Genomic DNA, 16,778 nt, shown 5'->3' with positions numbered 1-16,778 from the left:
TCAATTTTGTTTGGGAGCCACGTCACACGCCCGCGCAATTGTCAGTTAAAGCGATGCAGTGCCGAATCGCAAAAAGTGCTCTGGTCTTTGGGCAGCCAAATGGTCCGGGGCTTAAGTGGTTAAGAAATTTAAAAAAAAACTGCACTCTGTTTTAAAGGAAGACACATTATACTCATATATTAGCTTAAAACAAAATTAAACTCTGCTATATATATATTTTTTAAAGGGGTCCCCCAGGAGGATTATTCCATAATGCGCTGTTATGCACAGCATATTAGCACATTATGGCAGACTTACCTGTCAAAGCCCTCCAACGCTGCCGTGTCAGCGCTCCAGCTGGTCCCAGATGCTTCCATCTTCTTTCTGCGTTCTCTCTGTTTGGCCGTTTAAATGGCCAGGCCGCGATGATGTCACTCCCACGCATGCACACGGGAGTAACTTCGTCATGGCACAGAGTGGTGCCATAAATGTACATATTGCAGATACGGAAAATAATAACCACTAGGGTCTCTTCTACCATTAAAACCCTGTCAGAGGTTTTTAAAAAATGTGAGTTTAATTCGGCTTTAAAGTACAACATAACACTAACTCGCTAAATAAAATCTAGTATGTATTCTTAACTTGGGAAAGGTCCCTTCTAGGGTTGCAAGGATACAGTTTTTTTACCGGTGAGTGTGAGTACCGATACTTTCATCACTATGGCAAGCCTGGGTTCACACAGGAGCAGTGGGGGAAACCACACGCAATTCTATCAGGGATCACACCGCATTCCTGTTCAAATCCCATGGGATTATTTGCAGTGTGATTTGAGCCCATTCATTTTGTATAGGCTCAAATCGCACCGCAAAGGTATCAGTTCCGGGTATCGTAGCAGTTGCACGAGTACGAGTACTCGTGCAAATACTCTGTATCGGCTCTGATACAGATATTGGTATCAGTGCAACCCTAGTCCCTTCTATTGCTTTCATCCTCCTCCACATCTCCAAACTCAAAAATGTTCAAACTTCCAAATTCAAAAAAATGTTTTTTGCTGCTGTGATCTGACTTCCTGTTAGAGGGTGTCTACATTTGTTCTCCATGGTCTCAATGTAAGTAGGAACATAGCCACCCTGGTTTGCTTGATCCTGAGATGGACTATGGACTGTGGGATTTGTATAGTGTATATGGAGCAGTGTACATGACTGCAACTAACATGCACTGCTCATTCCAAACAAACCTGTAAGGGGTAGGTGGGTGGTTGGTCGTCATGTCCTCCTTGTTTCCTTCCTTGTTCGGTGCCAGGCAAGGGTCACATGAGAGGCCTAACTTGGGATGGGTTCTTCTGTGCTACACTAGGCACTTTGTACAGGGTCACAGATATACACATCGGGTACCTTTCCTTGAGCCACGCTCACGACCCTGACAGATAACTAAACATGAACAAACTCTAGTAAACTCTCTTGATGTATTCATCACCGCAATCACTTGTGTATTTAGGAGGGACTTGTAGAGCCAATGCCCTCTCCACCTGTCCAGCGTACACGCTTAATGACAGGCTGCTAGAGAAACCTTCGTTACCCTGGGTAACCATTTGCTTGTGTTTCACACTGTATTAAATTATTAAACGTATTTGCACCATTTTCTTCATACCCCAATGTGTTTAATGACTGAAGAATATATGCACCTGTTACTTACACCCCTTTTAGTAACTTCAGTCCAGGCAAAGGCAAAGTTTTAAAAGCTTTACTTTAAATAATATTCTAACATGATGATAATGACAATTGACAGTCCAAAACATCCCTGGCCCCTACCTACAGGCTTGTGGCTGCCCCAGCATACCTGCTTAGGTTAAGTCCATATTTGGATGAGTCCTTGGTGGGTTTAATTTCGAGTTGGGCTCCATCCAAATCTAGCAGTTCTTTGTTTTGTTTTTTTCACCCCTTTTTTCCTTGTGGTCGCAGACCCCCTGTTCCTTTTATAACGTAGCACCCTCCTAGGTAGGTGCTAGAAGGAGAAAATATAGTTTTTTGGCTTTTCTGCTTAACAGAGAAGTAGCCAGGTAAATTTAGATGTAGGGATGGGTTTGCTCAGGCCTGCAGCACACCACTCAGCGCCAAAATGGATTTAGTTAAAGGGGAGCAGAGCTGAGCCCTTCCTGTGCCGAGGGGGAAGTGATGTCACCAGCCCAGGCAAAGGAAGAGGCAGACTACGAGGGACCACCTAGCAACAGGCATTTAGAGTTGTGACCCCCCCTGAAAACCCCCCGGAGTGGGATTGAGAGAGAGGTGATGAGGAGATCTTTTTATTCTTGGAGGCTTGTTATTATTTGCAGATCTGGTGAGTCTGACCCCCTAGGGGGAGAGTGTCAACACAGGGTGATATTTCACTGACCGGTGGAAGGCGCACACTGGGATACGGCTGTATTGTCACTTATGGACTGTCCTCTGACCACTTCAAGGACTCTCTACTTCTCTGTGTGATGTTTTTATGCGTAGTTGGCCGCATAATTTCCTATGTACTTTTGCTCAACAATAGCGCTGTTTTATAGTGTATGTTTACCTCTACAGTTTATGTATGCTATTATTGTCATTTTAGGTAAATTTAGATGCTCTCTGCCTACCAGGGAGCAGGGATCCATTGATAGGGCCTGCTCGTGGTGTTCAGGTGCTGCTCATGTTGTCTGAATGTTTCACACTGCTCCAATAGGACAGGGCTTATTGGACAGGGAGAGGAAAGCTGACAAATGAGAGCACAGGCATAGTTACAGCCCTGGCCATTGGCAGAGAAAAGTGCCTCAGTGTATACTGGGTGACTGTATATATGCCAAGGACACTTATGCTCGGGGTCTTCGGCTGGAGAGTGGGGTCCCAGAGGGAGGGGGCGGCTGCCCCTCCTCTGTAGAAGCTGCCATGTGGCCTCAGGTAGCTGACCTGAGGGTCTGAATCTGAGAATAGCTGCAACCCAGATGTCCTGCAGAGCTGACTGGAAGGGAGATACGCTAGGAAGGATCTGTTTCGGCCTACAGTGAGTACAGATCTGTGTCATGGGGCCTGTCCTGTGAGGGCCAACCCTTCAGCTAGTAGAGTCAGTGGACAGGGGTCAGTCAAAGGGGATGCTAGAGAGTGTCCTAAAGATAAACAGTTTAATCAAGTCTGCTGCCAGAGCAAGCAAAGGACTTAATCTTCCCATACAAGTGCAGTATGGTATAACAGAAAGTCTGTTACCACATTTAACCTGGTGAAGCCGCGTGAGAGTGGTCCTCATCTGTAATTAGTTCCAGTTGGAGTATCCCACAATTCCCTTCTCCTATCCAAGTTCCAACAATAAATACAAAAAAAAAACAAAACCCTGGACTGATTATTGGAAACGAGCAGATGAGAGTACGGGCGGTTAACTGAAAATCCCTAGTAACTGGTGGCAGAGTAAGAAGTGGAAAAGCCCAGAGAAGTCTACACACAGCAACACCTGGAGGGGCAGTGCTACAATAAAAACACGGAACCAGTGGGCTAAACCCAGCAAAGCCTGCCAAGAAGAAAACACAGTTAACTCTTAGATTTCCGACTGGGGCAGTGTGAACGGGCAGACATAACCTCTACCTGCCTACAAACAACAGAAGAGAGGGATAAAAAGGAGAGGTTTGGGAGCTCATGGAGGATGTTACAAGGAGGCAGAAAAACACAGAAATCACAGAAATTATTTCATGAAAAATAGATAGGTAAGTCCATTCATTACTGGATGAGTATAGATTATTTTTGGAGAATAGAGATATTATTTAGGGCTCCAAGGGGTTGGTCAAACCTTGTCTTTTGTTAGAAGCTTATGTTGCCTATAGTCCCAACAGGCTAGTAAAGATCAACAGGTGGCATAGGTGAGTAGAATGGTGATATGACAAGGTGTTCTGTGATGGAGCAGGAGCTCATGTGTTCATGGCACCCACCTCCATCAATGTTAGATGCATTTGTGTATGATATGGTGCCTGTTTGTTGGGTTCTGTGAATGTCCCGCTGTAATATTTATTGCAATAACCATATTTGTAATTATTTTGGGAAACTTTCAAAAACCTAAACAAAACAAAACAAAAAAAAGACTGAGATATAAACTCTGGACTAAAAAAAAAAAAAAAAACATTTGTAAAAAGTCTCCCAGCTTGGGTTTACAACAAAAAGCAGTTCTGGCTGTAATGCCCCGTACATACGATTGGATTTTCCAACAACAAATGCGGGATGTGAGCTTGTTGGCGGGAAGTCCAACCATGTGTATGCTCCATCGAACATTTGTTGTCGGAATAGCAGACTAGCAGGTTCTCAAATTTTCCGCCAACAAATGTTTGTTGTCGGACTTCCCGATCGTCTGTACACAAGTCCATCGCACAAAAGTCCATGCATGCCCGGAATCAAGTACGAGCCGGAAGCGCTCAGTCTTGTAAACCTAGTGCTCGTAATGGAGATATCACATGACTATTGAACTTCCTTTTTATCGGATCGCCGTACGTCTTGTACGTCACTAGGTTCGTAATTGTTGGCCAACATTTGTGTGACTGTGTGCATGTAAGACAAGTTGGGGCCAACAACCTTCGAACAAAATTCCACGGTTTTGTTGTTGGAAAGTTCGATCGTGTGTACGGGGCAAAATACTTGCCTCTTTTCCAGCCCGTCCCCCAAGTAATTCTTTTCTACCACCAGATGTCCTCAGTCTTTTAGCATAATTCAATCTGAAAGCCCAAAACTATCCTGTGGGTTCAGGGCATTAGGTATAGCTCCCAACTGTCCCCCAATTTCGAGGGACTGTGCCCGATTTGGAACATAGTCCCTATGTCCCTCATTTTAGTATGATCTATATAGTTATATATAAAATGTGCTTTTTATCTTTTAAAAGTGTTTTACAGTGCTAACCCTTTCATCCAAGTTCTAAATTGCTGCATTTGTAAATTTCATAAGCCAATATAAAGGAATAATAGTGGTAAAAAAAGAACTTGTGGGTTTAACTAATCACTTTTTTTGTATATTTCTCCTTTAAGGGGGTGTGGCAAGGGGGTGTTTCCTATGCCTACATACTTTTTGCTAATAGGTGTCCCTCATTCCCATTTTAAAAAATTGGGAGGTATGCGTTAGGACATGAGGGGTGTCAAACTGGCAGCCCTCCAGCTGTTGCGGAACTACAAGTCCCATCATGCCTCTGCCTGTGGGAGTCATACTTTTGACTGTCAGCCTTGCAATACCTCATGGGACTTGTAGTTCCGCAACAGCTGGAGGGCCACCAGTTTGAAACCTGTGCGTTTAGGTGCTCACCCACCTTCTCCAGAAGCTGTCATCACAACACTCTGCAACAATACATACAAAGATGCAGAGAATAGCACTGCATGATCATTTTAAAAACGAACATACCTAAAAAAAACTTCAAATAAACTTGACCCAAGTCCATTATGGTTACCCTTTAAGTAGACTAGATAGGATATAATTAATGTAATTAAACATACATTATTCTGCTTTTAATGAAGATCACTATTTCTCCTTTACAGATCTTCTACGTCAGTGTTACGGTTGGAAACCCACCAAAATACTCTCACCATTGGCAGCATACATATATTTTACAATGTGACCAGTGTCCGCCAGGGACCTTCGTTAAACAAGACTGCACGGCTGAGCAGAGAACGGAATGTGCCCCTTGCCCGTCCAATCACTACGCAGATAGGTGGAACTCTGACAAAGAATGCCAGTTCTGCAGCACCGTGTGTAAGGAGCTGCAGGAAGTGAAGCAGGAGTGTAACAGCACCAGGAACCGTCAGTGTGAGTGCGCTGCAGGATATTTCCTGGATGTGGAGTTCTGCATCCCCCACAATGAGTGTCCTCCTGGATTTGGAGTGCTGCAGCAAGGTAAGCAGCAATTTATTATCAACAGCCACATTCTATTACATTCAGCAAACTGAGTCTAAAGTAACAAAGCGGAATAGCTAAGAGCAACCTGAGAGCCTAACCTCCCCAGTCCATAGGCCAGGGGTCAGCAACCTTTTTCCACTTAAAGGGGTAGTAAACCCTTGTTTTTTGTTTTTTCTTTAAATAACAAACATATCATACTTACCTCCACTGTGCAGTTCGTTTTGCACAGAGTGGCCCCGATCATGGTCTTCTGGGGTCCCCTCGGCGGCGCTTGCGGCTCCTACCCTCATCGGTAAACCCCCTAGGAGAAGCGCTTTCCCTGGGGGTTACCATGCGGGCGCGCTCCCGAGTCCAGCATTTGTGTCCATAGACACAGAATGCCGGACTCGGCCCTGCCCCTGGCGTCCGCGTCATTGGATTTGATTGAGCCAATGGCTGCGCTGCTATCAATCTATCCAATCGAGAGCCGAGAACCCCGGCCAGAGAGGTAGAGCGTGTCTCTGGCGAGGGAACAAAAGGGCTCATTTAAGTAAAACGGGGGGGCTGCTCAGTGCCAGAAGTGATGCATTAAGGTGAAAAAATACGAGGGTTTACAACCCCTTTAAGGGCCGGATCCAATGTATGTGAATGCATGGAGGGCCGCATTCACCTGCTAATAAATGAAGATAATAATCCGAACCTCCTTTACATTACACAGCCCCTGCACCTCTGGACCTCTTTACATTACACAGCCCACTGCACCTCTGAACCCATTTACATTACACAGCCCCCGCACCTCTGGACCCCTTTACATTACACAGCCCCTTGCACCTCTGAACCCATTTACATTACAGAGCCCCCGCACCTCTGGACCCCTGTGCATTACACAGCCTGCTGCACCTCTGAACCCCTTTACATTACACATCCCCCGCACCTCTGGACCCCTTTACATTACACAGCCCCCTGCACCTCTGAAGCCATTTACATTACACAGTCCCCACACCTCTGGACCCCTTTACATTACACAGCCCTTGCACCTCTGGACCCCTTTACATTACACAGCCCCCATACCTCTGGATCCCTTTACATTACACAGCCCTCCCTGCACATCACACAGCCCCCCTGCATATCACACAGCCCCCCATGTTATGCTTTAAAATTACGCACACTCGAATAGTATCAAGCTGCAGTACTTAAAAATCTCCATAGGCGACGCTTTAAACATTCTACGGGTTACCAGTTTAGAGTTACAGAGGAGATTACGACGATACCTCACATGTGTGGTTTGAACACTGTTTACATTTGCGGTCGTAACTTATGTATGCGTTCGCAAGCACGGAGGGATGGGGCGCTTTAAATATATTTATTTAGTTTTTATTTATTTTATTTTATTTATTTATTTTACACTGTCCCTTTAAAAAAAAATTCTGATCACTTTTATTGCTGTCAGAAGGAATAGTCAGTGACAGGTACTCTTTATGGAGAGATCTGGGGTCTATAAGACCCCAAATCCCTTCTTTACACCTAAAAGCGTTTAAAACTCCAAGTTTGGCTGTTTTGAATGCTGTCTTTTTTTTTTTAATTTGGCACCTGTAAGTCTTCAGTAAACCGCAAGTGATGTCATGACATTGCTTCCGGGTTACTTGATTCGAGACCCGATCGAAGCCGATTCCGTCTTCGTTTGGGTCTCCGGCCAGCTGTGTCGGCTGGTCGCTTGGGCCTCCCGGTGGGACGGGAGAGCCCAGGCGAGCCGCGGAAGGGAGCAAGGGGGGGGGTACGTCCCCTCCCGCTGCTTGGGATAACGGCTGAGCGGCTTCTTAGCCGCATCGGTTTTTATCCCAAGAAAGTCGACTGTGGTAAAAATGTCCACGGGCCGGGTGCAGCTGAATTCATCATACTTACGGACACTTAGCGGCGGCGGGCCAGGTGCAGCCCACAGGTTGTCGACCCCTGCCATAGGCTTTTGTTTGAGCCAAAACTTCTCTTTTCTCCATACAAGTCAATGAGAATGCAAAAGCAGCTTGAAGCAGGTTGATGCAGCTTCAAAAGAGGTCAAATGCAGGTCAGAAGTAGGTCAGCTACAGGTAGGGTTGGCGCTTTTTGTTCAAGCCAAACCCAAACACTTTAGAGGTGCACAGTATTTTTTTTTTGTATACACTATAGAAATGTAACAGACCTGGGACACTTTTGGACACTCCAAAGAAAATAGTAATGTGGTTCATTTCAGGACTGAAACCTGGACACATGATTTAAAACCTGGATTGTCTGGGTGAATCCCAGACAGGTCACAACCCTAGCTACAGTCCTAATACACTCATCAATGAATTCTAGATGGTGTAAGGTGTCCCTATCACTGTTCCCCTACATACCAGCAGTTTGCAAAGTTACCAAAAGTTAGTAACTAACTTTAGCCCCCCCATGCGCATGTGCAGGGGGTGTGCCAGGTGTACCTGGGCACACCCTAATCACTCTGAGCGGTGCTGATTCCCCCTACTGCCCAAGCTTTCCCCCCCATGTTGCCCCCCCTCCCCCCCTGCAGTGCTCCTGGCTTCCCTCCTCCCCTCTCCCCCTGGCTGCTGTGGGGAATGTTTCAGGGTGGAGAGTGGGGGAAGGGGCTAATCAATATGTTAAAAGCTCAAATGCCTGTAAAAGCAGCTTTTTTTTTAGAGCTGAGACCTAAGGATGAGACTTGCAATTGGCTGGCGGTTAGTACTATGTGAGTGATTCTTCCCAACGTAAGGAGTAGGGTTGTCCCGATACCACTTTTTTAGGACTGAGTACAAGTACCGATACTTTTTTTCAAGTACTCGCCGATACCGATTACCGATACTTTTTTTTTAATGTCACGTGACAGTGTTTTTTTTTTTAACAGTGCTTTCTTTTTTTTGTGGGGGGGGGGGGGGGGGGGGGGTGAACGGTGTATGTGTGTGTTTTTTTTTTTTATTTACAATTTTTATTTTTTACAATAATATTTTTTTTATTCTTTATTGCAATATGTGTTTTTTTTTTTTGTTTTTTTTTTAATCAGCCCTGTTGGGGGGCTTTGTTGAGATATCAGGGGTCTTAACAGACCTCTGATATTTCCCCCTTGAGACAGAGAAAGAGACCGAGGATAGAGATTCCCCAGTCCCTTTCTCTGCAGCCTCAGCTGCACTGAGAATGAATGGAGAGAAGACAGCGGCTCCTCTCCATTCATAAACTGACACATCATTATCACAGGAGATTACAATGTTTCAGTTATGTGAATGGACAGAGTCAGCTGACTCTATCCATACACAAAGGAAGGAGGAAGGGGACAGCAAAACGGAGGGGGAGAACGGAGGGGGAGAACGGAGGGGGAGAACGGAGGGGACAGCAGAGAGGGACAGCAGAACGGAGGGGACAGAGAAGGAGAGGGGGGCAGCAGAACGGAGGGGACAGCGGAGGGGGACAGAGAAGAAGAGGGGAACGGCGTAACGGAGGGGGACAGCGGAGAGGCACAGCAGAACGGAGGGGACAGCAGAGGGGGACAGAGAAGGAGAGAGGAACGGCGGAACGGAGGGGGACAGCAGAGGGGGACAGAGGAACGGAGGGGGCATGGAGGAGGATGCAGTGACAGTCAGCGGTGACCGATCACCGTTGTATGTCACTAAAGCCGCTGAAAGCCGGCGGGGGGAGAATCTTGTAACTCCCCCACGCGCCGATCACAGCTGACTTCCAGGTATCAGGGGAAGCATCGGGAGCATTTGCCCGAGTACAAGTACTTGGGCAAATGCTCGGTATCGGTGCCGATACCGATACTAGTATCGGTATCGGGACAACCCTAGTAAGGAGCATTAACCACAAATGTAAGGACCAATAAATATGTGAAAGTCCTCTTATGGGATTTTAAGGGCAACCAGAAAGAACAAAAAGTATTTTTTCATATAAAATATTCTAATTTATTACAAATATCAAAATATCAGAAATCCAGAAAAAACATTTAACACAAAATGTCCATATCGCCACGTACAAGCTAAGAGTTATATTATGAGAACATAAATGTGTTGCTCTCAGGCAGGTTCCCGCTGTTTCATTCAGATGTTATATGGATTACAGCTAGTCCTGGTACTGGGAAATCCAACGCGTTTCGAATAACCAATATACACTTCTTCATCAGGGAATGTGTACCACAATATGGTGAAAAAGTAACACTGTTACTAAGAAATCCTTATCAATACAATATTTTACAATCTTAGGCTTCATGTACATGGGACGTTGTTCAACCTTTCCTGAACAATTTAACTTGACAGCTAGAAACCGGCATCAAAACAGCTGTTTAGCTGCGTTTACATGACGCGTGTAGTCGCGTTTGCGTCTAGAAGTGTTTGATAAAATGTTTTTTTGTTTAAAATGAAAAACATCTGGAAACGAAACACTGCTAAATGCGAGTTACCGCGTTTAGCGCTTGAAATGCCTCTAAACACAGCTTTTGAACGCATTTTTTGGGGTTCCAAAAAAATCCTCTAAACTCAATTGCCTAGAAACGACTATAAACGACCCTGTGTACATGTACTGATAAGATAACAGAGGAGAGTTCAGGAGCAGTTGAAAAAAATGTCCAACTGCTCCTAAATGTCCGTTTACCAGCAGCAGTGTACATGAGGCCTAATGACTCAACAACTTATTAATGAATTCAGATTATTTAAAACAGACACACATGAGACACTGGAGTTAAATTACTAAAGACAAACAGATTGTTGACTTTGCAAGGAAATGTTGACATTTTCAAGGAAAGTTTTAATTAGCTTAATGAATGTGGTGAATCTCTTAAAAATTAATCTTAATTAAACTTACAGTGCATAAGCAACTTTCTGCAAATATAACGTCCTCACAGGCTCCAATATGCATCCCCATCTTCCATCTGGGAGCACCCCAAAATGCAATAAGATGGCATAGGGACAAATTGCTGCTATCAAACTATAATATAAAGAAAAATTCTAGTTTCAAAATTCAAAAAGTTCACGTGGAAAAAGTCTCAAAGGGCAAACTAACAAAATGTAATATATGGATTTAATTGGTATCATCTTTCTAGTTTATAGTGTTGAGCCAATCAAAAAAATTGTTAATGGCATTACATAAGGGAGGTTGTATAAGAATTGTAAACCCCCCCCCAATATTTCATACCAGGACTACATATGAAGACATATAAGAGCTTGTGCATGCTGTTATATAAGTCACTATCCTCAAAAGAGATCATGATACTCACAAGTTTCAGAACAATTTCCTAGATAAGTGTGTCAAGAAGCGATTCAATGATTCATTGTTTTATATCTATCTATATACCCTGTTTCCCCGAAAATAAGACCTAGCGTGATTGTCGGTGATGGCTGCAATATAAGCCCTACCCCCCAAATAAGCCCTACCCTGTTTCCCCAAAAATAAGCCCTACCCTGAAAATAAGACCTACAAGGACTGTAACTAGGGCTTATTTGGGGGCTAGGGTTTATATTGCAGCCATCACCGACAATCACGCTAGGTCTTATCTTCGGGGAAACAGGGTATATATACCGGTATATATATATATATATATATATATATATATATATATAAAAAATATATATATATATATATATATATATATATATATATATATATTTTGTTTTTTTTTTTTATTTATGGTATATATATATATATATATATATATATATATATATATATATATATATCTGCAGTGCAGATATATATATATATATATATATATATATATATATATATATTGTAATTAGTAGGAGGGCTTCAAGTAGGGTTGCACCGGGGTACAGTTCTTTTTATTGGCGAGTACCGATACTTTTGGTCAAGTACTTGTTGATACCGAGTACCAATACTTTCCGGTGCGATTTTGTGTCAATACAATAAAAATTGGACTGCAAAGAATCACATGCAAGTTGAACAGGGATGTGGTGCGATTCCTGTCTGAATCACAGGCGACTTACGCCATTACTCCTGTGTGTGTGTATAGAAAGGGAAAAGCTTCATCTAGTGGGCAGTTTATTAAAAATATTAGAACTCACAGTACCTATATAGCCGAATGCAAAGTCTGCATAGCAAATCATGGCCACTGGAGCAAAGTATCGGCACTCGGTATAGGCGAGTACTTGACCAAAATCTTTGGAACATGTACTCACCGATAAAACACTGGTATCGGTTTTGGGAGCATTTGCTCGAGTATCGATACTTGTGCAAATGCTTGGTATCGGTGCATCTTTGGTTTCAGGGGTTCCCCTGTGTTGGAAAGGTTGGGTCAGGCTGGTTTAAGGAGTCTATTTATAAACAATTCATACAACTTTAAGCCAGGAATCACACATTTTTACAGTTGCATCCAATTGGAAAATTGTATGGCTCTTGAGTGAAGGGTATGTCAATCTTGGATAAAAACATTTATAAACCTCTTTGAAGTGTATGAATAAAACAATATAATTAACAATAAACAGAAAAATAGGAGCGCACATCAAAGCCATCTGGTTTTAAGACTTCAAAACAGACTTCAGTTCTGTTTTCCCTCAGACCTAAGGCGGTTAAAGGGGCCTGGTCTGGGAGAAGGCACAGCTGAAGCCTGTTTTGAAGTCTTTGAACCGGTTGGCTTTGGTGTGAGCTTCTATTTTTCTGTTTATTGTGTATCCTTTCGGGCGAGACAGGCCCCTTTGGAGCTGCACCCGTCAACATGTGTGGAATCACCGGATTGAAAATATTTGAGCTTTGAGTGGCACTTTTAAATGTGGATTTTTTTTTTTCCTCTCCCGTTGCTTCAAGTTGCTCCCCGGGCCAAATTCTCAACCTCCACCTGGACTGTCACAGCATTTCTATGCATATACCTTGCATCACCATAAACTGGGGGTCGGCAAGCCGCCGATCACGATCTACCAGTCGACCGTGGGCAGCTGACAGGTAGATCAGGAACACGGCCTTGCATTGCCTTTCCCCCTCAGCCTCCGCCACCCCCCCTCCCCCTCATTGCAGAGTGGAGTGCGGGACATATCACAGTACTGGATGGAGGGTGGGAGCTGTTAAGCAGTTAAGTGTTCACATTAACCAGCAGGTGATTGGTTGCTAGGAAGATGGGTAGTCCTAGCAACCAATCACTAGCTTGTTCATGTGAAAAGTTAAGTACGGCAGCTCCACAGTGTACAGCAGTGTAAAGTAGGAGACTGCTACCTACGCTGTGTCTGTATGTGTGTGTGTTTGTGTGGTGGTGAGGGGGGGGGGGGGTGATGGGGGGGCAGAGGTAACTACAGTGGTTGGGGGTGTGTGTGTGAAGGGGACAGATGACACTGGTTTGGGGGTGCACAGAACACACCACAGGGAGGGATGATGTGAAGGGGGCAGAGGGTATGGGACACCGCTATGGGGGGAAGCACAGGACACTACATTGTGGGGATGTGATGTGAAGGGAACAGAGGGGCAAAGGACACTACAGTTGGAGGGGGTGATGTAAAAGGGGACACAGGACACTGCTTTAGGAGGAGGAGCAGGCACAGGACACTATGGGGGGGGGGCAGATGACACTACATGGGGGGGTTGTAAAGGGGGCAGAGGACACTATGGGGGGGCTGACGTGAAGGGGGACACAGAACGCTGTTATGGTGGGGGAGGCGAGGAAACTACAGTGGGGGTGATGTAAAGGAGTGCAGGGGACACTGCAATGGGGAGGGGGGCACAGCGCACTACAGTGGGTGGGAGTGATGTGAAGGGGGCAGGACACTGGTATTCAGAGGAAGAAAACAGTACTGTATGGAGTGAGGGGCAGATGACACTACTGTGGGGGGGGAGGTGATGTGAAAGGGGCAGAGGACACTACTCTGGGGGGGGGGGGGGCACAGGACACCATGCTGTGTTTTTATTGGGGGCTTGATGAATTTTTTTTTGTTTTTTTTAAAGGATGTTTCCCCCATTCCGGGATCTTTGATTTCCCCCATGTTGTCCAGGTAGATCTCAACCTCTGAAAGGTTGCCTACCACTGCAAATCCTGCTGTTCTCAGTAAACTTTCCTGTTCACTAATATCCAATCCTCAGTGGGAATGACTAAGTCATGTACATAGGGGTGAGGCTACTCCACAGATGGCTGTTTATTAATATGGTATTTACCTATCTTAATTTTTAAGGCAAACACATTCATAGTGGAAATAATTATCTTAGTGGGCAGCTGGTCAAACATTATGTTATAGTCACCCAACCCAGGACATACACCATAAGGCCAAAAGCATGTAGACATCCCTACACATCACTGGGTTCAGCTCTTACTAGCAAAAGGTACTGTTAATACTAAAGTATACAATACTGTTTGGGGAAAGCCCTTTTGGTTCCAAGGTGGTAGTAGTGCACAAAACCAGCTCTATATAGACATGGTTTGATTGGTTTAGTGGTTTAGTGTGGAGGAACTGGAGTGGCCTGCACAGAACCCTATCCTCAACCCTAATAAATACCTTTGGGATGGACACAGGTTGTGAGCTAGTTCTTCTCATCCAACATCAGTTCCTGACCATAAAAAGGATTTTTTGGGTTGAATGGGCACAAATCACTACAGACACACTCCAAAAACTTGTGTAAAGTCCCCCCAGAAGCAGTGGCAGCCGCTCATACGGGGAACAGGGGCGCTGCCCCCCTAATCTTCATGTGCCCGGCCCCTAATCTCAATGCAGTGCGCAGGACGCATGGATTTCTATGTGTTTTTTTTTTTTTTTAAAAGCACGTGATTAGAGCCTGAAGCCCTAATTGGCTTCAAAATGGGTGGGCTCAGGAAGCAGAGCACTGCGCCCCGAGCCCACCCACTTGTGTGACATTAGTGAAATAGTATTCAATATTGTTTTCCTGCTTCTCCTCCCAGCCAATCAGGAAGCGGGTCTTAAGACCCGATTGGCTGGGAGGAGAAGCGTCCGGATTGGCTGGTAGGAGAAGCAGTGGGGAAGCCGCCCGAGAAGCCGCAGAGGAGAAGCAGCTGAGAAGCAGCCGAAGCTGCTCGGGAAGCCGATGAGGAGGAAAAGCAGTGGGGAAGCCGACGAAGCCGCCCACGACCTGGATGGGGTAAATAGTGCGGGACGATCAACCCCCAAAAAAATTGAGCACCAGATGCCACTGCCCAGAAGAGTGAAAACTGTTATTGCCATTAAATTGGTAGCAATTTCATGTTAATGTCCAAGGTTTTTGAATGGGATGTCCTGTTAACTTATATAGGTAAGATAGTGGAGTGTCCAAAAGCTTTATATATCACCAGCACACTGCCCATTCTCCAAACGGGTCCAATCTTTATTCAGCGATCGCATCATATTTACAGAGGCAATGTTTCAGAGCCAGTCAGGGCCCCTTCATGAGGCATGCGATGGCACTCCAATGTAAAAAAAAGTAGAATTCTTTATTGCTCACTCCATAAAGATAAGAAGACAATAATATAGGGCTCTTGGAACATCAGTAGACGCATTTCACACTCATTAGTAATAATTAGGCACTAAAGGAGTGTGAGAACATGTCTACTGATGTTCCAAGAGCCTCGTATTCCTGTCTTCTTATCTTTATGGAGTGAGCAATAAAGAAGTCTGCTGTTTGTCCATTGGAGTGCCACCACCTTCTTTTTCACATTCCTTGATTGTGGTTGCGGACCGGGCTGGGCACACAGACACATCCAGCAGCATGAGAGCCGTGAGCGGTGTGTACCATGTATGCTGTTTCTCTATTTCTAGGAACGTGTACGTTGGAAATATTTGTGACAAAAACTTTATATAGTACATCAGTGGTTTCCAAACTGTGGCCCAGGGGCCAGATGCAGCCCTTTGCTTGCTTTTATCTGGCCCTTGGGGCCATAATCCCCCCCCCCCCACCACCACCACTGACACCAATGAAGAGGCACAATTCCTCCCACTAATACCAATTAGTATTGGTATGGCGCCCGCTGTTCATCTTTTTGGGTGCCTATTAGAGCCTATGGCTCTAATCAGGTGCTTCCAAAAAACACCCCCACCGCTGTAATTCAGGTGCCCGGCACCCCAAAAGGGGATGGACACCTGAATAGGGGGTGTCAGCGGTGACCATGGATAGATTCATGCGATGCAATGCAATCTATGGTGAGAGAAAGGTGACAGGAGAAAGGGGGCGGCGCTAATGTGCCCCTTATGGATGCACCACCACTGCGTATGCCCTTTACTTTACATTGTGCATAGAAATATTCAAAATCACTAATAAATCAAGGAAAACAGGAATTAAGATGCATTTTATTGGTAATTAACCGAAGTAGGTTTGATGTGGAAGTTTCATTGGTTCTTGTTGAAAGCCAGACCTAGGGCACATGGAATGGGGATCGGGAGCAGGAGCCAGGGGAGGAGAAAGAAGACCTACCTCGTCCTGGCAATTCTCCACACACACTGCTAGGCAAGTTTCACTTGACCAGGCACCAGGCAGGCAGCACTCCACTCCGCACTGTGGTCTCACTCCTCCTCCGCTCCTCCGATCAGGTACACTGTGCACAGTGTACACATAGCAAGGGGCGGGGCCAGAGCATCAGTGGAGCTCAAGGCCCCGCCCACCCACGGTCCGCTCCTCGATTGAAAAAATACAGCACTGGCACTGACTTCTGCACTGTGCACGCGCCGCTGCCACTGATGACAGTGACAGACTGTCTGCCTCGCTGTGTGTAGGGATTTTCAGCGCCGATTTGCGGGCAGCACGCAGGCTTAATAGGCAGCTCTGCTTTGGGCCCCAAACAGTGACAGGGCCCTGGGCAGTTGCCCCGTTTGCCCTGCGCTAAAGACGGCCCTGCTGCTGAGCACCGCCATCTTGTTCTGGGATGTCAGCAGCTCCTGCAGATTTCAGCAGATTCAGAGTTGTCACTAGACATGTGCAGATCAGAAAAATGTGTTTAGTTTAGTTTTTGAATAGATTCATTATGTTACTAATTTTGTTTAGTTATTCATTTTCAAGAATTCTTTTAGTATAGTT

The 16,778-nt window shown here is 45.2% G+C and overlaps 1 protein-coding gene across 1 annotated transcript in view; it reads left to right on the top strand.

Moving 5' to 3' along the window:
* Window positions 1–16,778, top strand: part of TNFRSF11B (TNF receptor superfamily member 11b) — a 47,630-nt gene that overhangs the window by 14,997 nt on the left and 15,855 nt on the right. The window contains exon 2 of the mRNA XM_073632178.1: window positions 5,498–5,852. Coding sequence (XP_073488279.1) covers window positions 5,498–5,852 — 355 coding nt within the window. The remainder of the gene's footprint in view (window positions 1–5,497; window positions 5,853–16,778) is intronic.

The sequence above is a fragment of the Aquarana catesbeiana genome, linkage group LG05 (assembly GCF_042186555.1).
Source record: "Aquarana catesbeiana isolate 2022-GZ linkage group LG05, ASM4218655v1, whole genome shotgun sequence".
Taxonomy (NCBI): domain Eukaryota; kingdom Metazoa; phylum Chordata; class Amphibia; order Anura; family Ranidae; genus Aquarana; species Aquarana catesbeiana.
This window is presented reverse-complemented; position numbering and strand designations above follow the sequence as displayed.